At 34.9% G+C, this 22,016-nt stretch overlaps 1 protein-coding gene across 1 annotated transcript in view; it reads left to right on the top strand.

The window, feature by feature from the left end:
- The window catches only part of arhgef25a (Rho guanine nucleotide exchange factor (GEF) 25a), a 100,713-nt gene extending 79,540 nt beyond the window's left edge, over positions 1-21,173 (top strand). Inside the window, 14 exon segments of the mRNA XM_051096137.1 lie at positions 683-807; positions 3,277-3,343; positions 3,708-3,811; positions 4,029-4,098; positions 8,320-8,409; positions 9,176-9,268; positions 10,974-11,024; positions 11,292-11,319; positions 11,322-11,368; positions 13,476-13,667; positions 13,759-13,939; positions 14,216-14,433; positions 16,451-16,618; positions 20,085-21,173. Coding sequence (XP_050952094.1) covers positions 683-807; positions 3,277-3,343; positions 3,708-3,811; positions 4,029-4,098; positions 8,320-8,409; positions 9,176-9,268; positions 10,974-11,024; positions 11,292-11,319; positions 11,322-11,368; positions 13,476-13,667; positions 13,759-13,939; positions 14,216-14,433; positions 16,451-16,618; positions 20,085-20,204 — 1,554 coding nt within the window. The 3' untranslated portion in view covers positions 20,205-21,173.
- Positions 21,174-22,016: the final 843 nt, after the last annotated feature.

The following is a 22,016-nucleotide window of genomic DNA, read 5'->3' as shown; positions in this document are numbered from 1 at the left end:
CTAGGCAAAAATTGTAAGTAAGTAATAAAAGTACACCATTTCACAACAAGTTGCAAGATTTGACGTACAGTGTTAGTCATGTCTGTAACACAAATGGTGTGGGAAAAGAAACTTTTGAGATATTAACGTTCTGTAGAAACCCTTAAAAAACAACTGTGAGGGACGTGATAAAGTGTGAGGATTTATAGCATAGTTTATGTCCTAGTTTTACCTCTGATGTGGTTAACAAACACATTAACAAAGACAGGACGTCTTCAGACTTCCTCTTTCCGTCTCAAATTATTGAACAACTCGGGAGACTGTGTGCACATCTATCCTCTGCTAAAACAATGGTCCGTATCAACCAAAACAATTTGACATGAATTTCTGTGAGAACACTGGGACTTCATGGGGTCAGTGGCATTGAGATTCAGGGTAGTGCATCTAGTCTGTCTCGTTGGTGTCATGATCATTGGTAAGTGCTGAATTCCTGTTATCATTCAGTCACTGTCACTAGCAGACCCAGCATGCTCCTTTCCTGTCACCTAGGCAACCTAAGCTATTACAACAGCTCATATCTTCCCGATCCGCTCTCTCTCCTCTGTATTATTCCTCTCTGTCCCTGCAGCCATCCCTGGAGTGAATAACATTTCAGCATTATGTCTCGTCTCTTATTCACAGTTATCCTCCTCTGTGTCTGCAGATCACCCAGTGCACCAGCCTACAGGCTGACGACAATGGCTCTGCATTGATGGATGACAACTCCAGCCAATCATCAGCCACCATAGACAGTGAAGAAGATCGGAAGAGTGCCTTAGAAAAAAGCATGTGTGTGTGAAATCTCCTTCGTTTGCAACTTCTCTTAAGTAGCATAGGAAATTCTTATTTTAGACTGCTTATGTGACAGAAATGCCTAATTTAAATCTTTTTGATGTGGTATTACTTTGAGATTTCAGTTGCAGTATTTAACAGAGCAGACATCAGATGTTCATTAGTACACGTCATCCTTGAAGGAAAATCCAGTTTAAGCCAGTAGGTGGTCATTAACTGGTTCAAGCTGGTAGACCGGCAGACTTATCGTAACAGCTTAAGAAAATAAAGGTGGTTTTTGGACCATGGTACCTGGAGGATCATGACTCATCTAATAACTAGGTTAGATCAGCTAATGACAAAAATGGACCAGCTATGACCATCTTAAACTGTCCGGAAACTAACATTTTTCAACATAATAGCTTTTAGACCAGGTAATGACTATCTTAACCAGCTAGCAACCCAGCTGACAGATGGCCAACACAAGTCAAACTTTTTTGGAACATGGTAGTTGGTAGACTATCTAAAGATTATCTTAAACAAGCTAAAGATAATCTTAGACCAGCTAATGACCATTTTAAATGAGCTAATGATCAGCTTTTACCAGCTAAAGACAAACTTAATCTTAATCCAGCTAATGACACAATGATCTTATTTAGATGATCTTATTACCAGTTTAGACCGGTTTATGACCATATTAACTAGCTAGGGACTAGCTAAATCACCCAGGTAAAGATAAACATAGACCAGCTAAAAACCAGCTACCAGCTGGCCATAACAGATCAAACATTTTTTGTACCTGCTAAAGAAAAACTTAAACCAGCTAAACATATTGGTAATCCAGCTGTTGACATTTTAGATGATCGTATGACCAACTTGGACCAGATAATGGCCCTATTAACTAGCTGGAGACTAGCCAAAGATCATCTTAACTCAGGTAAAGATAATCTTAGACCAGCTAATGACCATCTTAAATGAGCTAATGATTAGCCTGGAGCAGTTAATGACCATCTTTACGAACTAGAAACCAGCTAACAGCTGGCCATAACAGGTCAAACTGGTTTTTGAAACATGATACCTGCTAGACTATATGAAGATCATCTTAAACCAACTAAAGATAATCTTAGACAAACTAATGATCAGCCTGCACCAGCTATAGACCAGCCACTATTCCAGATGAAGACCATCTAAAACCAACTAAAGAAAATTTTAGATGAGCTAATAATCAGCTTGGACCAACTAATGACCATGTAAACTAGCTAGAAACAAGCTACCAGCTAGTCTTACAGGTCAAACCAGCTAAAGACATTTGTTAACCAGTTAAAGACAAACTTAAACCAGCTAAACATAATCTTAATACAGCTAATGACATTTTAAATGATCTTATGACCAATTTGGACCAACTAATGATCATATTAATTACCTAGAGACTAGCTAAAGATCATCTTAACCCAGGTAAAGATAGTGTTACACCAGCTAATGACCATCTTAGATGAGCTAATGAGCAGCTAATGACCGTATTAACCAAGGTAAAGATAATCTTAGACCAGTTTATGGCCATTTTACATAACCTAATGATCAGCTTGGACCAGCTAGTGACCGAGATAGAAACCAGCTACCAGCTGGCCATAATGGGTCAAACGGCTGAAACCTGCTAGACCAGATGAATATTATCTTAAACCAACTGAAGATAATCTTAGACAAGCTAATAAACCACTTGGATCAACTAATAAACATTTTTTAACTAACTACAGGTCAAACAGTTTTTTTGTACCAGCTAAAGACAAACTTAAACCAGCTAAACATACTCTTAATCCAGTTGATGACATTTTAGATGATCATATGATCAGCTAATGACCATATTAACTAGCCAGAGACTAGCTAAGGATCATCTTAACCCAGGTAAAGATAATCTTAGACCAGCTAATTACCTGCTTGGACCAACTAATTACCATTTTAACTAGCTAGAAACCAGCTACCAGCTGGCCATCACAAGTCAAACTGGTTTTTGAAACTCCTGCTACTCCTGATGAAGATCATCCTAAACCAACTAAAGCTAATCTTAGATGTGCTAATGACCAATTTGGACCAGCTAATGACTATGTTTACTAGCTAGAGACAAGCTAAAGATCATTTTAAGCCAGGTAAAGAGAATCTTAGACCAGCTAATGACCATCTTTAATAATCGAATGACCAATTTCGACCAGTTAATGACCATCTTAGTGCAGCTAGACACCAGCTGCTGAGTTCCAAAACAAAACTACCATCATGAACTGGATTTTCCAGCAGCAATGTTCATACGTTTCGATATAAAGGCCCTTCATCTGGTCCACAAATAGCTCTCAGATTATTAATATGCTGCGCCAGTCAGAACTGCTAATATTACACCCTGTATTACTCACGGCACATGTTTTGAGCTGTCAGGTATTGTTAATGCATTGAATGACTTGGTGAAACCAGTGAAAGCTGACCTTCTTTCTTCTACAGGTATGTTCTGAAAGAGCTGATAGAGACAGAAAAGCTGTACGTAGCTGATCTAGGACTTATCGTGGAGGTGAGCTTCTTTAGGGGGGTTTAAAATATCTATTAACAAATCGCATGTGGATTTGATCAACTCTGTTATGGAATGCTATCAATTTTCCTGTAATCTTAGAATGGCTCGAATGCATTTCAGAGCATTTAATCACCACTGAATCAGATTTGATGCATCAACTGACCTGAATTCCTCTCAGCTGTAATACTGATCACAGTATAAATCAAAGTAATGGTGCCTGGACTTAAAATATTTGGAATATGATGATCTACATTTTTTATGAGACTGATATTTTATCACAGTTGAAATGCCTCGGATTAAATAATAAGAGAGTGTTTTTATGGGTCATGAGTTGTGGATGTTCATCATGTTCTGTCTCTCAAAGGGCTACATGGCCACTATGAATACAAAAGGAGTTCCAGAGGATATGAAGGGAAAAGACAAAATAGTGTTCGGGAATATTCATCAGATCTACGACTGGCATAAAGAGTAGGTTTATCTGTGTTTGTGTGTGTGTGTGTATCACAAATCTGACAGGACTCATAGAGTATTCCTAAACCTTCAAGTCAGTTAAAACTGAGTTGTTCTCAGTTTCTCATGTCTACACTGATTTTGGGGGGAAGAATTTGTGGAATTTAGTGCATGCAGATTCCATATGGTCCTCCTGATGACCTATGGTGGGCTCAGTGTGTGATTTTGTCCTCAGTTATTTCCTGGGTGAGCTGGAGAAATGTGTAGCTGAGCCTGAACGACTGGCCCAACTTTTTATTAAACATGTAAGTCTGTCTATTATTTTCGCTTTCATCTGTCTGTCTGTTCCTAGCAAGGCTGAGCAGAACTTCCTCTTGCAAAAGCTGAGAAAACACAGGGGTTCTTAACACGCACGCCTGTTTTAACACCCCATTTATTCTCCCATCATCCCACTCTATTTCTGTCCCCCCCGTTACTGATACGGCCCATTTAAAGCTGTGTGTATGCTTGTGTTGTGTCCATTGGCTCACAACCACAAGGGAAAAAGAGGCGGGAAAAGGACGAGGAGCAACAACATGCATAGCTACGTCCTTTGATAACACTGCTGCTTTACACACCGTGTCTATTTCTGGAGTTCAGTCCTACGCTATGGACATACACACATAAATAACTCACCGAGAAGAAACGACACAGTTCCCGGCACCCACAGGCGCACACGTTGAACTTGAAAACTAAAATTCACAGATTTACAGTTATAGAAGTACTTCACAGTAATTTGTTAAAAGCTACCACATGCTGTGATACAAGTTTTGGTGGTGAATCAAAGCGTTTTGCTTAAATGAACAGCACTGAGTTACTGTACCAATTGGCATCTGCCAGCATTTGCCCTTTCTACCATTTAATGAGTCTGAGCCCTTTGGGTATTAACTTAAAAAGGCTTGGGGGGAATAAAGAAACTTATAACCAAAATCTAAAGGTTGAGTCAAACTGTGAAACAAGCGTAGTGGGAAATCGGTTGGTAATGAGAAACAGTAATGGAGGGTGAGTGAGGGCCAGACTGTCCTCACACTTTTTTCCTTTCACAAACAAGACCTCCCCCCCCTCTCTTTCTTTCTCTCTCTAATTTCCTCAGCTTCTGCTCTTACACTCTTTTTTTTAACTCATACAGTACATAACAAAGTTATTAGACACTAAAGTTATGTCAGTACTTTCCAACTTCCAGTCATTGATGCGTAACGTAGATAAATTAAGTGAGTTGCAAAATCCTTCAGCTGGTTTTAAATAGACAGTCTTATAAGGACATTTCACTGCATTGAAAAAAATTGAATTAGTATTTGTTTTCCAGTAAAAATAATCAATCAAATTACATTACAAAATTGCACAGTTTAGATTAATTATTATTATTTTTTCAAGTTTTAAAAATAAATCTAGCAAATTAGTGAATTAATTTTTTTTACAGTAAGGTTAAATTTGTTGACATTAGGTAATGCATTAGGTATCATGAACTAACAATAAACAAACTAATTTTACAATTTCTGTTAATTTCGTTTTTTATTAATGTGAGTTATTTATTCATTCATAATACATTAGTACTAAATATATATATGTAAAAATTAACATTTAATTTAATTTAAATTAATAAATAATGTAAAAATATTATTCATTTTTTTGTGATATCTAATGCATTTCCTAATGTTCACATTAATCATTTTAAAGTATTATTTAAAAAAAAATACTAACAATAAACAAAGTAATTTCTACAATTTCTGTTAATTTCAGTTTTTATTAAAGTGAGTTATTTAAGTGCCAAATTAATAAATGTAATTTGTAAATATTCCATTGTCCTTTAATTTGTTCATTCATAATACATAATACTATATATTTAAAAATTAACATTAATTTAAATTAATAAACACTGTAAAAATATTGTTCATTTTTAAAATGTTAATTTTAAAATTAAACATTATAAAGTATTATTGAAAATACCAATAATAAACTAATTTTACAATTTCTATTAATGTCAGTTTTTATTAATGTGAGTTATTTAAATGCCAAATTATTAAATGCAATTTGTCCTTTGTTGTTGTCCTTTGTTAATTTGTGTTCATAGTTCTTTAATGTTAATTTGTGTTCATTCATAATACATTAATATATATATTTAGAAATTAACAATACTAATAAATACTGTAAAAATATTCCTAAAAATAACATTTTTTATTTTTTTACATTCTAAAGTATTATTGAAAATACAATTAATAAACAAACTAATTTTAGAGTTTCTGTTAATTTCAGTTTTTATTAATGCAAGCTATTTAAATGTCAAATTAATAAATGTAAATTATAAATATCCCATTGTCTTTTGTTAATTTGTGTTCATAATTCTTTAATGTTAATTTGTGTTTGTTCATAATACATTAATACTTCATATATATTTAGAAATTAACATTAATCTAAATAAATAAGTACTGTAAAAATATAACTCAGTTTTATTTTTGTTAAAATTGTTAAATGTCAAAATGTTAACATTATAAATTATTATTGAAAATACCAATAATAAACTAATTTTTTACAACTTCTGTTATTTTAAGTTTTTCTTAATGCAAGTTATTTAAATGTCAAATTAATAAAAGTAATTTATAAAAAAATGTTCATTTGTGTTCATTCATAATACATTAATACTATATATATGTTGAAATTAAACATTATAAAGTATTACTAAAAACAATTAAAGATTTTTTTTTTTTGATAGCAAATCATGTTTTAAAGAACAAAAATCCTGATTATGAAATGAATTTTGTGCAGTGTCCATATGAATCTCTTACAGTCTGTTGTTCGAACCATTCATGCTTTGACGTCTACCCAGTCAGCCTGTCTCTAGGCAACTCATTCTGTGTATGAGTGTTTATTTCTGTGTGTGTGAGGTTGTGTCCAGTTGTAACATCCTACTACCTGAATGCAGTGTGTGTGTGACAGAGAATGGGGCTCTGATTACATTGAGGATAATTGGGCTGAATTATACATGGCCTTCTGCTCGTTCTCCTCCATCAGTGTTGTGTAATCGCTCTCTCTCTCTATGCCATCACAGCACGCTGCTTTTATACTGCAGACAAAGTCAGTTTCAAACTCACTTAAACACTTACAGCAGCTTGAAAGTTTCCATTGAATCACCTCTGTCTTGATGCATATCCACTGCTTCCCGTCTCTCTTTCGCTGCGTTTACGTGTAGGATCCGGAAAGAAGGATTTAGAACAGATAAACTACCAGCAGTGACCAATTTATCAATCTTCAATAAATATATCTATTTTTTCTAAAACGTCTTTGATTTCCATAACAGTTACTGTTTCTCTCATTGGCAACAATTTACTTAACTAATAGAACTACTTTAATGAGTGCTTATAATAAAAATTGTCCGCAAAAACAATTTCAGATACTTAAAGGGGTCATTGGATGCAAAGTTCACTTTTACATATTGTTTGAACATTAATGTGTGTTGGCAGTGTATGTACAAATCTACCCTACAATAATAAAAATCCATGCTGTGGTTTTTAACTAATCTGTAAAAATAATATTCCCTTTTTCAAATCGAGCCATTCTCAGATGCCTGTCGGTGTGGCTTCACATCGCTCCCACGATAGTTGATTGACATGAGCGTCTCACCTCAGATCAGCTGTAACAGTCCGACCTCCATTGTTTCGATACCGGAGCAGGGATGTAAGTTAGACAAGAATATCTCAGATTGAGCGATTGAGGTGTTGTGTTGCTGGATGTAAAAATGAACATAGTGGTCGTCATTTACTCCCAACATCTCATGCACATGCAGTGGATTACGTTCGTTTGTAAAGGGAATGCGCCTCCCAATCTACATAAATGCATCTATGTTCATGCAAATCATTCGTGATCCAGCTTCACCTACAGCAGAAACGAATATAAGGGTTTTTTTTATGAATCTCTGCAATCACCTTTCCTAATAACATGCTAGTTAGCAAGTTTTGTGGTTAAACGCACTAAATGCGGATAAAGTAAACAATCTCTCAGAGCACAGCTGGTCACTCCACAGAGAGAAGAGAGGGGCGGGGCGAGCAGAGCTCATTTGCATTTAAAGGAACAGTCACACAGAATGGGATGATTTTAGCAGAGCTTATTTTAACAAGGTAAAAAGGGTGTTGTTTTACACAACCATTGAGAATTTTTAACCAAAGTATATTAAAGACTTTTCATTAAGACCCTAAAGAATCATATTGTGGAAAATGGGCATCCGATGACCCCTTTAAAGGAAGAGTTTGGTAATTAATTACTCTCCCTCATGACGTTCCAAACCCGTAAGACCTTTGTGCTTCTTCAGAACATAAATTAAGATATTTTTGATTAAATCCAAGAGCTTTCTGACCCTTCACAAGAATATATTTTGTGTGAAAAGAAAACAGAAATAACTTCATTCAACTACTACTATATCTATAAATACTTCACTGTATGACTTACTCTGCTGAGCTAATTCAGTCTCCCCTCTCTGTTTGCACAAACCACAGGAGAGACGACTTCACATGTACGTGGTATATTGCCAGAACAAACCCAAGTCCGAGCATATCGTGTCAGAATACATCGAGACCTACTTTGAGGTAAGTGCATGTGAAGTGCAAGCACACAAACCCATGCATACAAGCTCTAGTGGAGTCCTCAAAGATGCACAGGTTAAGCGTGAGGGACTGTTTTGTCGTGCAAGCCCATCTGTGTAAATATCTCGAGGCAGACTTTCTCACTCTCTTTCCACTTGCACTGTGTGTGTGTAATAATCACTCTGTAAACATGAAGGCCTCGACTGACCCATCAATTCTTGGAACAGACAAAACAGGGGAGCTGTTTGATCGAAAAGTTTGACACTTAATGGATTCTTCTCAGCACTGTGCCAAAACATTTAGAGGGTTGATAGCTGGCATTACTTTAGGTTTTATAGATTGAGATTGCAGGGCGTTATGAGATAATGGATCGAGAAAAGTGTTCAGCTATGTTTGGAGTGGAATACGAGCATGCTCGTACATAAGCTTAATGCATACTGTGCAGTATGTACTGCCTAATATTTTTCTAGTATTTAAAACAGTATGTAAACTGCAGCTAAATTCAGTACGGGTTGTTTTTAAAACCAAGTTGGGTCCTTACTTTTAGATGTCAGATCAAATGATGTGTCAAGAAATAGACATTGAAGGGATAAAATATTAATTGCAATATGCTTTATTTGCATACTGCACTTTTTTGCTAATGAAATAGCTCATCTGGGTATTTTATACTGCACAAAAATAAGAGCATAAACAACATTGGCTTTCTCATTTTGTGCATAAAGGAATCAGTCAGTCAGGTGAATATTTGTGTGTGTGTGTTTGCGTGCAGGAACTGAAACAGCAGCTGGGTCACAGGCTGCAGCTGAATGACCTGCTCATCAAACCCGTGCAGAGGATCATGAAGTACCAGCTGCTTCTGAAGGTGAAACAGAGTGCAACGCACAGACGTACACAAACACACATCACATACATTCTTGGGCACTCGTGGCTCATTTTATCAGGAGTGTTGCGGACCGTGTCTAATCAATTCCACATTCACAAATAAAACTAGAATATCAGCTTATTATCAAAATATTGATGGAGCTGCTTTTGATTTTAAGAGTGAAAAGTAAAGAAAAAATAGCCACATTTTGTATGTTAACTGCTTAATTTCAAATTTCATTTTAAATTTGAAAGCATTTTTCTGTATTCTATTTTTATCTGTCAAATGAATGAGTAAACAATACTTTCATTGATTTCTGTTTTATATACACTACTATTCCTAAGTTTGGGGTCGGCAAGATCAAGTTTTTGGAAGAACGCTCACAAAGCCTGCATTTATTTGATCAAAAATAGTAAAAAATGAAATACTGTAAAATATTATTACAATTTAAATAACTGTTTTCTATTATAATATATTTTAGTTTATTCCTGTGATGGCAAAGCTGAATTTTCAGCATCATTATTCCAGTCTTCAGTGGCACATGATTCTTTAGAAAACATTCCGATATGCTGATTTGGCTTGAGAAATATTTTTAATGTCGAATATCGTGCTGTTATACGATTAATCGTGATTAATCGCATTCAAAATAAAAGTTTTTGTTTACATAATATATGTGTATGTATATTTGTATATATAAATTCACACATACAGTATATATTTTGATCATATTTAAATGTATATATTTATATTCATATAATTTATAAGTATATTTAATACATACATTTTTCTTAAATATATACAGTATATGCATGTGTGTGTATTTATAAATACATAATAAATATGCACAGTACATACACATATATTGTGTAAACAAAAACTTTTATTTTGGATGTGATTAATCGCGATTAATCGTTTGACAGTTGTTGTGGGAAGAGCATGATGCATTTTTTCATTTTCAGGATTCTTTGATGAATAGAAAGTTCAAAAACAGCATTTATTTAAAATAGAAACCTTTTTAACATTGTAAAATGTTCTTATTCTCACTTCTGATCAATTTAATGTCTTCTTGCTGAATAAAAGCATAGTAACTCTGATTGACCCCAAATTTTTGAACAGTATTATGTATTCTTATATGGTGCCCTGGTTGGGAATCACTGCTTAAAGGGATAGATCACACAAAAATGAAAATTGTGTCATTAATTACTCACCCTTGTGTCGTTCCAAACCCGTAAGACCTTTGTTCATCTTCAAAACACAAATTAAGATATTTGTTTATGAAATCTGAGAGCTTTCTGCATAGACAGCAATGCAACTGACACGTTCAAGGCCCAGAAAGGTAGGAAGGACACTGTTAAAATAGTCCATGTGACATCAGTGGTTCAGCCTTAATTTTCTGAAGCTACGAGAATGCTTTTGTGTGCAAAGAAAACAAAAATAATGACTTTATTCAACAATTTCTTCTCTTCCCTGTCAGTCTTTGACACACGCTCACGAAATTAAATTTAACTGAAATCTCAGTGGTTTTTCTTAGCTGCTTTGTAACTCTAGAGTCGCCCACATATATTGCTTCTCATGTTCAAGTATTCACCAGCTTACGGCACAGAATGCACTTAATTAGTTTCCACATGCAAAAAGCCATTAGTACAAATAGACTCTGATACGAAAATAGAACATTCTAGAGCTCACGCTGTGTGTCTTGCGACAGGATTTCCTCAAGTACTACACAAAGGCTGGGATGGACACTGAAGAGCTGGAGGTATGAGTCACTCAGACACCGTAATTATATGCAAGTTTTGTTTCTCAAGACCAGAAACACATAATCCCACCAAGGAACATTGTGTGATTCTGGCCATGCCAACATTTTTTTTTTCTTCTCTTTGGTGTCAGTTTGAGCCAGAAATCAGAGTAATACTGTACTTGCTCATAGGTTTTAGTAAGGAATTGAGGTCAGTTTCCACACATTGCTCTCTCTTATATTGTGTCCTTCTTCATCTTTCTCTGTCTTTCTTTCACTCTGGAACAGAAAGCAGTGGAGGTGATGTGTTTTGTTCCAAGCGCTGCAATGACATGATGAACGTGGGTCGGCTGCAAGGCTTTGAGGTATGGCGCCAGACGCAGACTGTGGTTTAAAGCTGTCGGGCTGTGGAAATACTGGGAGAGACGATGATCCCCTAAAGCAGGGGTTTTTAAACTGGGGTCTGCAAGAGAGACTGAAAAAAATTTATGTGTATTTTAAGCGTAAACCATATGTATATTTTTTTATTCAGCAAAGGTTAATTAAATTGATCAAAAGTGACAGTAAAGACTATTGCATTGTTAGAAAAAAAAACTATACTGTATATTTTCATGTAAATTCGTTTTTTATAACAATTCGTATTTATGAAAGAATCCTGAAAAGGTAGATCAGTTTCCACAAAAGCAGTACAAGCAGTACAACCGTTTTCAACATTAATAATAAGTTTACACACACTTTGCAGAATCTGTAAAATGTTAATTTTACCAAAATAAGAGCGATCATACAAAATGCATGTTATTTTTATTTAGTACTAACCTGAATAAGATATTTCACATAAAAAATGTTTACATATAATCCACAAGAGAAAATAATAGTTGAGTTTATAAAAATGACGCCATTCAAAAGTTTACATACACTTGATTCTTAATACTGTGTTGTTATTTGAATGATCCAGTTTTTTTTTAGTGATAGTTGATCATGAGTCCCTTGTTTGTCCTGAACAGTTAAATGCCTGCTGTTCTTCAGAAAAATCCTTCAGGTCACACAAATTCTTCGGGTTTTCACCATTTTTTGTGTATTTGAACTCTTTCCAACAATGACTATATGATTTTGAGATCCATCTTTTCACAGTGAGGACAACTGAGGGACTCATGCAACTATTACAGAAGGTTCAAACGCTCACTGATGCTTTAGAAGGAAAAAAACAATGCATTAAGAGCCAGGGAGTGAAAACTTTTTGAATTTGAAGATCAGGGTAAATTTAACTTATTTTGTCTTCTGGGGAACATGTAAGCCTCTTCTATAGCTCCTGAAGGGCAGTACTAAATGAAAAAAATATGACATTTAGGCAAAATAAGAAAAATGTATACTTCCTCATTTTGTTCAAAAGTTTACACCCCTGGCTCTTAATGCATAGTTTTTTCTTTTGGAGCATCAGTGAGAGTTTGAATCTTCTGTAATAGTTGCATATGAGTCCCTCAGTTGTCCTCAGTGTGAAAAGATGGATCTCAAAATCATACAGTCATTGCTGGAAAGGGTTCAAATACACAGAATGCTGAAAAACCAAAGAATCTATGGGACCTGAAGGATTTGTCTGAAGAACATCAGGCAGTTTAACTGTTCAGGACAAACAAGGGACTCATGAACATCTATCACTGAACAAACAAACAAACAAAAAATAAAATAAAACACAGCTGTGGATCATTCAGGTAACAACACAGTATTAAGAATCAAGTGTATGCAAACTTTTGAACAGGGTTATTTGTATAAATTCAACTACTGTTTTCTCTTGTGAGCTATATGTAGATGTATTTGATGTGAAATATCTTATTCAGGTCAGTACTAAGTGAAAAACAAAATGCATTTTGTATGATCTCTCTTGTTAAAATTAACATTTTGCACATTCTGCAAGGTGTATGTAAACTTTTGACTTCAACTGTAAATGCAGCCTAAAGGACATTTTTATATGTATATCATATCATTTTCTTTTCCTAATCAATAACCTCGTTTTATGCAGTTCTTGGTCAACGTAGCATATTTACGTATGTTTTGTATGTTGTATTTTTCAAGGAATTTTTTTCTTTGCCTTTAGCTTGTTCACTGGTTCTATGATATTCTGTAAGCATCTTTGGAATGATATTTATTATAAAAAAGTGCAAAATTAATATTATTAGGTAGAAAATAAGATAAACTGTTAGCTAATGCAGAATAAATTTTTTATTTTCCACATATTTTCATATTTTGATTTGTTTAGGTACAATGACAACCAAAAGTAAACAAAAGTTTAATGAACTAACATGTTGTTTATGTTTATGCTTAAAAAAATGTATTACATGTATATATAATATAATAATACACACACAGTTAGCCATGTTGATATTTGAAGAAGGGGGTCTGTCACAAGGGGACCTTTGGGGGTCCCAAAGGGTTTGAAAACCCTTGTCTTAAAACCAAATCTTCTGTCTTCATCAGGGGAAGATCACAGCACAGGGAAAGCTGCTCCAGCAAGACACGTTCTTGGTTACAGAACAGGACAGCAGCCTCCTTTCTCGTGCTAAAGAGAGACGGGTCTTCCTATTTGAACAGCTTGTCATCTTCAGTGAGCCAATAGACAGGAAAAAAGGATTCTCTCTACCTGGATATATTTTCAAGAACAGTATTAAGGTGAGTTTCCCCTTTCAAGGACGTTATTGCCATATAAGGTTTCTGTGTTATGCAGTATGTTTGCATGTGTTAAAAAGGCTTCTCTTTTCAGATAAGTTGTCTGGGTGTGGAGGCGTGTGTAGACGGGGATCCTAATCGCTTTGCCATGACGTCTCGGGGGGCTGATGGCAGCACGGTGCGATATGTCTTGCACTCTTCATCGCAGGATATCTGCAAGGCTTGGGTCAGCGACGTGAGCCAAATACTGGAGACCCAACGCAATTTCCTAAATGGTGAGACCTTCAAAGTTATTAAAAGTAATATAAACTTCAGTCAAAGTAGCTGCCATATTTTAATGACATCAACATAAAGTTATGAGGGATAAAAGAACAGTCAGTTCAGTATTTCAAACTGTTCCTTAGTATCAAGTTTCTGAAGCACTGAAAATTCAACTTCACAAAGTTCCAGTGGACAAAAGGCTGGTTGTGAATATGAACGAAGAAAATAGCTTTAACACTACATCTGTCCTTTAAAATATGGCTATCAGTTTTGTTTTGCATGTGTTTCAGCCCTGCAGTCACCCATAGAGTACCAGAGAAGGGAAAGCAAGAGCAACAGTTTGGGTCGTAGCATGAAACCTCCTCTGTCAGCAGTGGTTGGTTTGAGGCCCCACTCCTCGGCGTCTATCGACCGGCACAAACTGCCCTGTCTGCGCTCCTGTAACACATCTTTGCCCTCTCTCTACCTGCCCAGCCAGGTCCCCACCGATGACCACTCCGAGTCAGAGGTAACAGAGTTCAACCATCTGAGGTTTGCTGATTTGTGTGCGGTCGTCCACGCTTTTAATCAGACCTAGGCTGAATTCCAGTTTGCTACTAAAGTAAGATTAGGTTCAGCGCATCCCAAATCATAGTATACTTAAAAGGATAGTTCACCCAAAAATGAAAACTACCCCATGATTTTCTCACCTTTAAGCTATCCTGTGTATATACCCTTTATGTTAAAAAATATCCTGGCTCTTCCAAGCTTTATAGTGGCAGTGGATGGGTGTTGTGATTTTGAAGCCCAAAAAAGTGCATCCATCCATCATAAAAAGTGCTCCACATGGCTCCGGGGAGTTAATAAAGGCTTTCCGAAGTGGTATTAATTTTGTCAACGAAAACTGTGACTAAAAATGTCAATAAACAAAAACAGACTATATCAATGCAGTTTCGTTGACGAAAAAGAAACGAAAACCTCTCTTCATTTTCGTCAAAGAAAGGAGACAAAATGTTATTGCGGACTGTTCAACACGTCTCTACTACGCGAACAGATAACAAGATTTCAGATCTCCAAATCAGAGTTTTGCTGTTACAAGTATACATTTTCTGCCTGGTGTTTTGCTTATTTTAAGCAATCTGGCAACCATTCACATGCGCTTACTCCCCAGCGATGATCTGAAAACACTGACAAACAAGCTGGAGTTTAGCGATCTAAATAAAAAAGCATCATTCAGCCATCTGTGTTCTGTCATGAGATCTTGACTATATTGTTTGTGATTGTGGTTGCTGAATAAATGAACTTACTCAACTGCAGTTGTTTTAACAGAGAAACATAGGCTGTTGCAATGTTGAATTATTGTAATCACTATTAGGAATTTCACTATTATAATATTTTTCGTTTGTTTTACCAGTTTTCATAATGTAGACAGAGAGAGTACATAAGTCTTTGGTATTAATTTAATATGATATTGTATATATTAATATAATAAAAATCCTAAAATAAATCAGTACACTAGATGAGGTAAAATAAACCATGTGTATGAGTCCACATTCTATTGATTTGTTCTTACTGGTGAAAGTGCAATACCTAAAATGCAAAAGTACATTTTGAGCAAAAATAATTTTTATCAGTTTAACTATTATACAGCATGAAGAAAATGTGACTAAGATTTCATTGACTAAAACCTAACTAAACCTAAACCCTAAACCTAACTAAACTTAAACAAAAACAGGACAAGGTAAACTAATATGAAAACAGAAATGTACATCTGAGACTAGGACTAAAAAAATGACTGCCAAAATTAATTAACGTTTAATTAAACATAATTTTATTGCTAAATTGTCAAGTTTTCATTGACTAAAACTAAACTAAATTATTTCAGGTTAATTATAAATTATTCTAAAGTGAATTGATGCATGTGTGCAAGAAAAATAACCATATTTAAAACTTTATAAACAATACTAAATATGGAAATATTTTTATACACGCATCGATTCATTTCAGAAGGCCTTTATTAACCCCTCAGAGCCATGTGGAGTACTTTTTATGATGTTTGGATGCACTTAATTTTGCTTCAAAATCTCAACAGCCATTTACTGCCATTATAAAGCTTGGAAGAGCCAGGACATTTTTTAATATAACTCCGATTGTATTCGTCTGAAAGCAGAAAGTCATATACACCTAGGATGGCTTGAAAGTGAGTAAATCATGGGGTAATTTTCATTTTTGGGTGAACTGTCCCTTTAACAGTATACAGTTTTTGGATGTTTCACATGCATGTTTTTGCCAGTTCACTTATGACATTGTAATAATTATAATAATAGCAATATAAATTTATATGTCTAAATTTAAAATTAAAAGCTAACTCAAAATCTCAAAATATTCATAACAACTTTTACTTCACTACTATTTCTGAACTCTACGTTCTCATTACTCATCCCAGTGTCATCATCTGAGGTCACAATCTTGTGTGGTAAATGGATATTAATAACCTTGTTATTTCTTGTAATTTTGTAACTGCTGTTTCTATCTGATGTTTACAGTCAACACAAGTCCAGCGCTGTCCGGTGGACTCCAGATTGAATTCCCAGACGGTGTCTCCAACTCATGTGCAGCTGGCCTTCTCTGAAGAGCCTTCGTTCTCCCAGGCGCCTCTAAACTACCAGACCGTCTCCAACGGGCTGTGTTCCTCTAGCGCGCAAGCCTCACAGGTACTGTGCACAATACGCTCCCTTGGATTTGGTGTGCTCAGAATGAGCTTGGTGTTTGATAAGCATGCGATTTGAAAAAAAAGAAGCCACATTGCTCCCCCTGCTGGTGTGTGGTGGACATTCAGTAACAAGCTTAATACATTACTAATGATATTTTCAACAAAAAATGGAGTCACATATTAGCTCCTTTTAATAAAAATAATGCAGAATATTGAATGTTTCTTATTCATTTTATCATAACATCTTTAATCATATGTCAGATTGACATGAGGTTTCCTTTATTGAGGTTTTCCCTATTCTGATACAGCAGCCTATTAAAACATCCCTCTCCGTCTACAGCGGCGTCTGGTCTTGAATGAGCTTTGATGACAGCTCAACAATAGCTGTGTGTGAAATAGCTGTTTATCTGCTTTACTCAGGCCTTTGCGCAAAAGCACTTAACAAACAGGAAGGAGACAGGTTGACAGAAGGAAGTAACAGATCCCTATCAAAAGCCTGATTGTTCTTGCAAGCTGTTGAATCAGATCCAAACACTGTTTTGACTTCAGTTCTCATGTGTTTTTGTGTAAAACCAGCTATTTTTCATGCTACGTTAATTTTATCATAGTTTATCCACCATATCTACAGTAAATCAAAAATGATCTACCATCTAATTTAAATTAATGACGACAATGATTACATTTCTTTAGGCCATATTTATTATTTCAAGGAAAAACAGTGGTTGCTTTGGATGTGCTTATAAAAGGATTTTGATTGTTATTTCTCTTGTGATATTGGAGGTGAGAAATGAGTCAAGGACGGGTAATACCAAGGGAGACCGAACATAAGTAAGATATTTGAGGTTTATAATAAGTGTGAAAAGCTTTGAGAGTGCCTATACAGAACCAAAAAGCAAGGCATTAGACAATAACACATCTGTCTCTCTCATATCTAACAAGGACTGTTGATCTGATAGGAGCGTTGAACAATATGTCGTCATATCTGAAGCTCTGTTGTGACAATATTCAGTCATGCCTATTTTAGTCGTGTCATAAACCGTGTAACAAACATATTACTCTTAATATCCTTGGCTGTTCCCCGGTAATTAAGACTCTTCAGCCATTTTTAGACTAGCGCTACGCTTGTGGCAGCTCATTATTTTCTGCTTGGGGAATAGATGAGAATTTCTTTGTGTCACACATCAGAAACCTTTATACGTTCTTGAATGAAGCTTTCACAAGAATTGTCTGGGGAAAATTTTGAATCCTGTTGAAACCTGTGTGAGTTTAAAAAAATGAAAGGTAACTGAGACTTCTTTGCAACATGCCAGTTGCATTTTTTGTAATTGCGACTTTGTATCTTATATTTGTAATTTTATAGCGCCCAATTGCAATTTTTCTTTCTTATAATTTGGCTTTATATGTCACATTATGACTTTTTGTCTTGCAATTGCAGCTTTCTTACAATTGTGACTATATCTTACACGTGCGACTTCATATCTCCCAGTTGTGACTTTATAAAGCACAGGAAGACTTATTTCACAATGTGACACTATTTCTCCTGATAGTGACCTAGAAACTCATAACTGTGACTTTATATCTCACAGTGGGACTATATCTTGCATTTGTATCTTCACAACTTTATTTCTTGTAATTTTGTCTTTATATCTCACAATGTTATTATGTTTTACAATTACAACTTAGTTTCTTGTGAATATGACTTTACATCCTAAAGTTGCGACTTTATATCTCACAGTATGACTATATTTTGCAATTATGACTGTTTTTTATGAATATAACTTTATATCTAAAAATTATCACTGTATATCTCATAAAATGACGTTATATCTTGCAGTAACAACTTTTTTCTTTGTGTAAGTAATTTTATATATTAAAATTGCGACTTTATATCTCAGAGTGTGACATTATATTTTGCAGTTACAAATTTGTTTCTCATAAATGTAACTTCATATCTTAAAATTGTTACTTTATATGTCACAGTGACGTTATATTTCGCCGCAACGATTGTTTCTTGTAAATGCAACTATATATCTTAAAATTGTTACTTTATATTTCACAATGTGACGTTGTATTTTGCAGTAATGATTGCGATTCTCGTAAATGTAACTTTATATATTAAAATTGCGACTTTATATCTCACAGTGTGACTTATAATTTGCAGTTACAAATTTGTTTCTCTTAAATGTAACTTCATGTTTTATAATTGTTACTTTATACGTCACAGTGTGACGTTATATTCTGCAGTAACAATTTCGTTTCTCGTTAATGTAACTATATTTTGAAATTGTTACTTTGTATCTCACAATGTGACATTATATTTTGCAGTTACAAATTTGTTTCTTGTAAATGTAACTTCATATTTTAAAATTGTTACTTTATAAGTCACAGTGTGACGTTATATTTCGCCATAACGATTTTGTTTCTTGTAAATGCAACTATATATCTTGAAATTGTTACTTTATATCTCAGAGTGTGACGTTATATTTTTTAGTAACAATTTCAATTCTCATAAATGTAACTTTATATCTTAAAATTGTTACTTTATATCTCACAATGTGACATTATATTTTGCAGTTACAAATTTGTTTCTCATAAATGTAATTTCATATCTTAAAATTGTTACTTTATATGTCACAGTGTGACATTATATTTTGCAGTAACAATTTCGTTTCTTGTTAATGTAACTTTATACTTTGAAATTGTTACTTTATATCTCACAATGTGACATTATATTTTGCAGTTACAAATTTGTTTTCTTGTAAATTCAAATCTTAAAATTGTTACTTTATACGTCACAGTGTCACGTTATATTTCGCCATAACGATTTTGTTTCTTGTAAATGCAACTATATATCTTAAAATTGTTACTTTATATCTCAGAGTGTGACGTTATGTTTTGCAGTAACAATTTTGTTTCTCGTAAATGTAACTTTATGTCTTAAAATTGTTACTTTATATCTCACAATGTGACATATTTCGCAGTTAAAAATGCGACTTTATATCTCAAAACGACATTATATTTTGCAGTTATGACTTTGTATCTCGTAAATGTACCTTTGTATCTTAAAATTGTTACTTTGTATGTCGCAATGTGACGTTATATTTTGTAGTTACGACTTTGTATCTTGTAAATGTAACTTTTTATCCCACAAGGCGACTTAATATCTTGCAACATGACTTTATATCTTGCCACTCTGTTTCTCATAATTGTGATTTAACTCACATCTGCAACTTTACACCTCATAATGTGACTATATCTTGCAATTTTACCCTTTCTCTTTGCAGCTTTGTCTTATAATTTACATTTCAGAGTTATGACTGTATTTCATACTTGTGATTGATCATCTTACAATATGATTTAGTTTAAAATGTTTAAACATTTTTTTCATAATAGGCACAAAAGAATAGAATTCCATAGAATCAGGATGTTAATAATGTGCCGTTTTTTTTTGCTTCATTGTGTCGCAGAGCTCAGGAGAGGGTGGCCGCAGATCTTCACCGAGAGAGGGGCGCATGGCTGTTCCCAGTCCTTCCTCCACTCTTCAGCGCTCCAGTAACTTGGCCCAGCTTGATGAGGATGACCTGTGAATGGAAATGACCCTGAATCTGCCGTTTGCACCAGAGCATGCCACAGTCTGGACTTTATTCACGTCTGTTATCTTGTGGTATTCTTCCTAAACCTGTGACGCGAATTACCTAGTGACTTTTTAAATTGTTTTATATAATTTCTCTTTTTTTGTTGATGTTGTCTTTTATTAAAGTTGTGTTTTGTTCAAAGGAGAATTAACCATTCCTATATTGGGAGGTCACTGGAGCAGGAACCAGAGTAAACCTTTATTTGAGGGTGTGAGGATGCGTTTTGGCAAGCGTGCATGTATGTATGAATGTGTATTTGTGTGCTAAACTCTGATGGCTTCATCCTTGCAAACATGCTGAACGTTTTCCATCAGATGTGTTTTGCAGAGAACATACTGTATTATTATAGAGGGTCCTTAGTGGGCTCACGCTGGATTTTAAAGGTTTCGGTGCCTCTTTACAGAAGCTGTCTTTCTATCTCCCGTCTATATTGAATGCTCTTGTGGGCTGCGTAAACTCTTATGACGAAGCTAACGGGAAACAGACTCTAATGCAGCTAATTTGTATATACCGTATGTGGAAGAATGATCTGTGCATGGAGACACGGATGCTTGGCTTTCTCTTCTCTAATTTTTGAAGATCAATCAACTTCGTTGTAGTGGACAATGAGTGACGCCGCTCGCAGAGCTTCGTGTTCAGACTTCACAACTGCGGGTGGACATAAGAGATCACACACAATGAGCATCTGCCCTGCTGAACAGGAGGACTTGCTCAAGGGAAGGACTGAAAAATGGACAGCAGTTGTTACGACGGAAGAACATGCAGTATAAAAGTAGTTATCTGTGGTTAAATGACTCTTTTTAGCTTCTGCCGCCCCTCTTGTAATGCACACTCTGCAGGTCATACAAATTGAGATTTCTGAATTACTAGATAATAATAATAATAATTAAAATGATTATTATTATTATTAAACTTAATGAAGGCCAAAGGTAAGATGTTATATCATTATGTGCCAAAAGCAGGTGCCAGTACCCTTTACACAAATCAATGAAACATTAAGCCTAAAATGTAATTCAGTTCAGTTACAGATTATTTGAAAACAAGCTAAAACACTTGCTTCATTTTGGTGAAATGTTCTCATAAAAAAGGGGGAAAAGCTGAAGATGTCAGGATTTATTTTCCAAAGTTTTCAACATTTTTTTTGGTTATTGTGTTTTGTTTAGTCATTTTATTGTTCTTTTTAAAGCAAAGTATTTGTTAATGACAAACCAAATCATTAGTTAGAAAGTGGACTGTCATAGAGTTTGTCATAAAATGTTAGATGTCTCACCAAAGAAGGGATGGTATGTGTTTGGTATTTGATGTTGAAGCATGATCAAAAAGCACTTTGACTCCGTTTAGCTCATTGCACATTCTTTCCACCAGAGGGTGCCAGAGGACTTCAGCGCTGTATACACAACCAATCAGTCAATTTAAAACTCTAAATTCAAAACTCTGCACCAAAGCTCTTATGCTTTACTGTCGGCATGTTTCGGATGCGTTCGCATAAATATCCTTCAAATGATTGTAACGACCTTCTCTTGCCTTGACGTACTATTCAAATCAGCAGAAATCAAATAATTTGACGTAGCCCTGTGTAAACTGAAAGCTTTCCTGTACTGCCTTTCCACAAACGTGGATTTGAATCTTACATTGTTGCATGCTATTTTGAAGAACACCTCTAAAAGATGAAGGAAATGATGTAGAGAAAGAATCGGACATGATCTATGTCTATGTGACAAAACCTATCATTGTATTATATCAAATTAAACTGGTTCCTTTTGG

This window comes from Labeo rohita, chromosome 23, assembly GCF_022985175.1.
Source record: "Labeo rohita strain BAU-BD-2019 chromosome 23, IGBB_LRoh.1.0, whole genome shotgun sequence".
In the NCBI taxonomy this organism is placed as follows: Eukaryota; Metazoa; Chordata; class Actinopteri; order Cypriniformes; family Cyprinidae; genus Labeo; species Labeo rohita.
The sequence above is the reverse complement of the archived record's forward strand: the minus strand, read 5'-3'. Positions and strand labels throughout refer to the sequence as shown.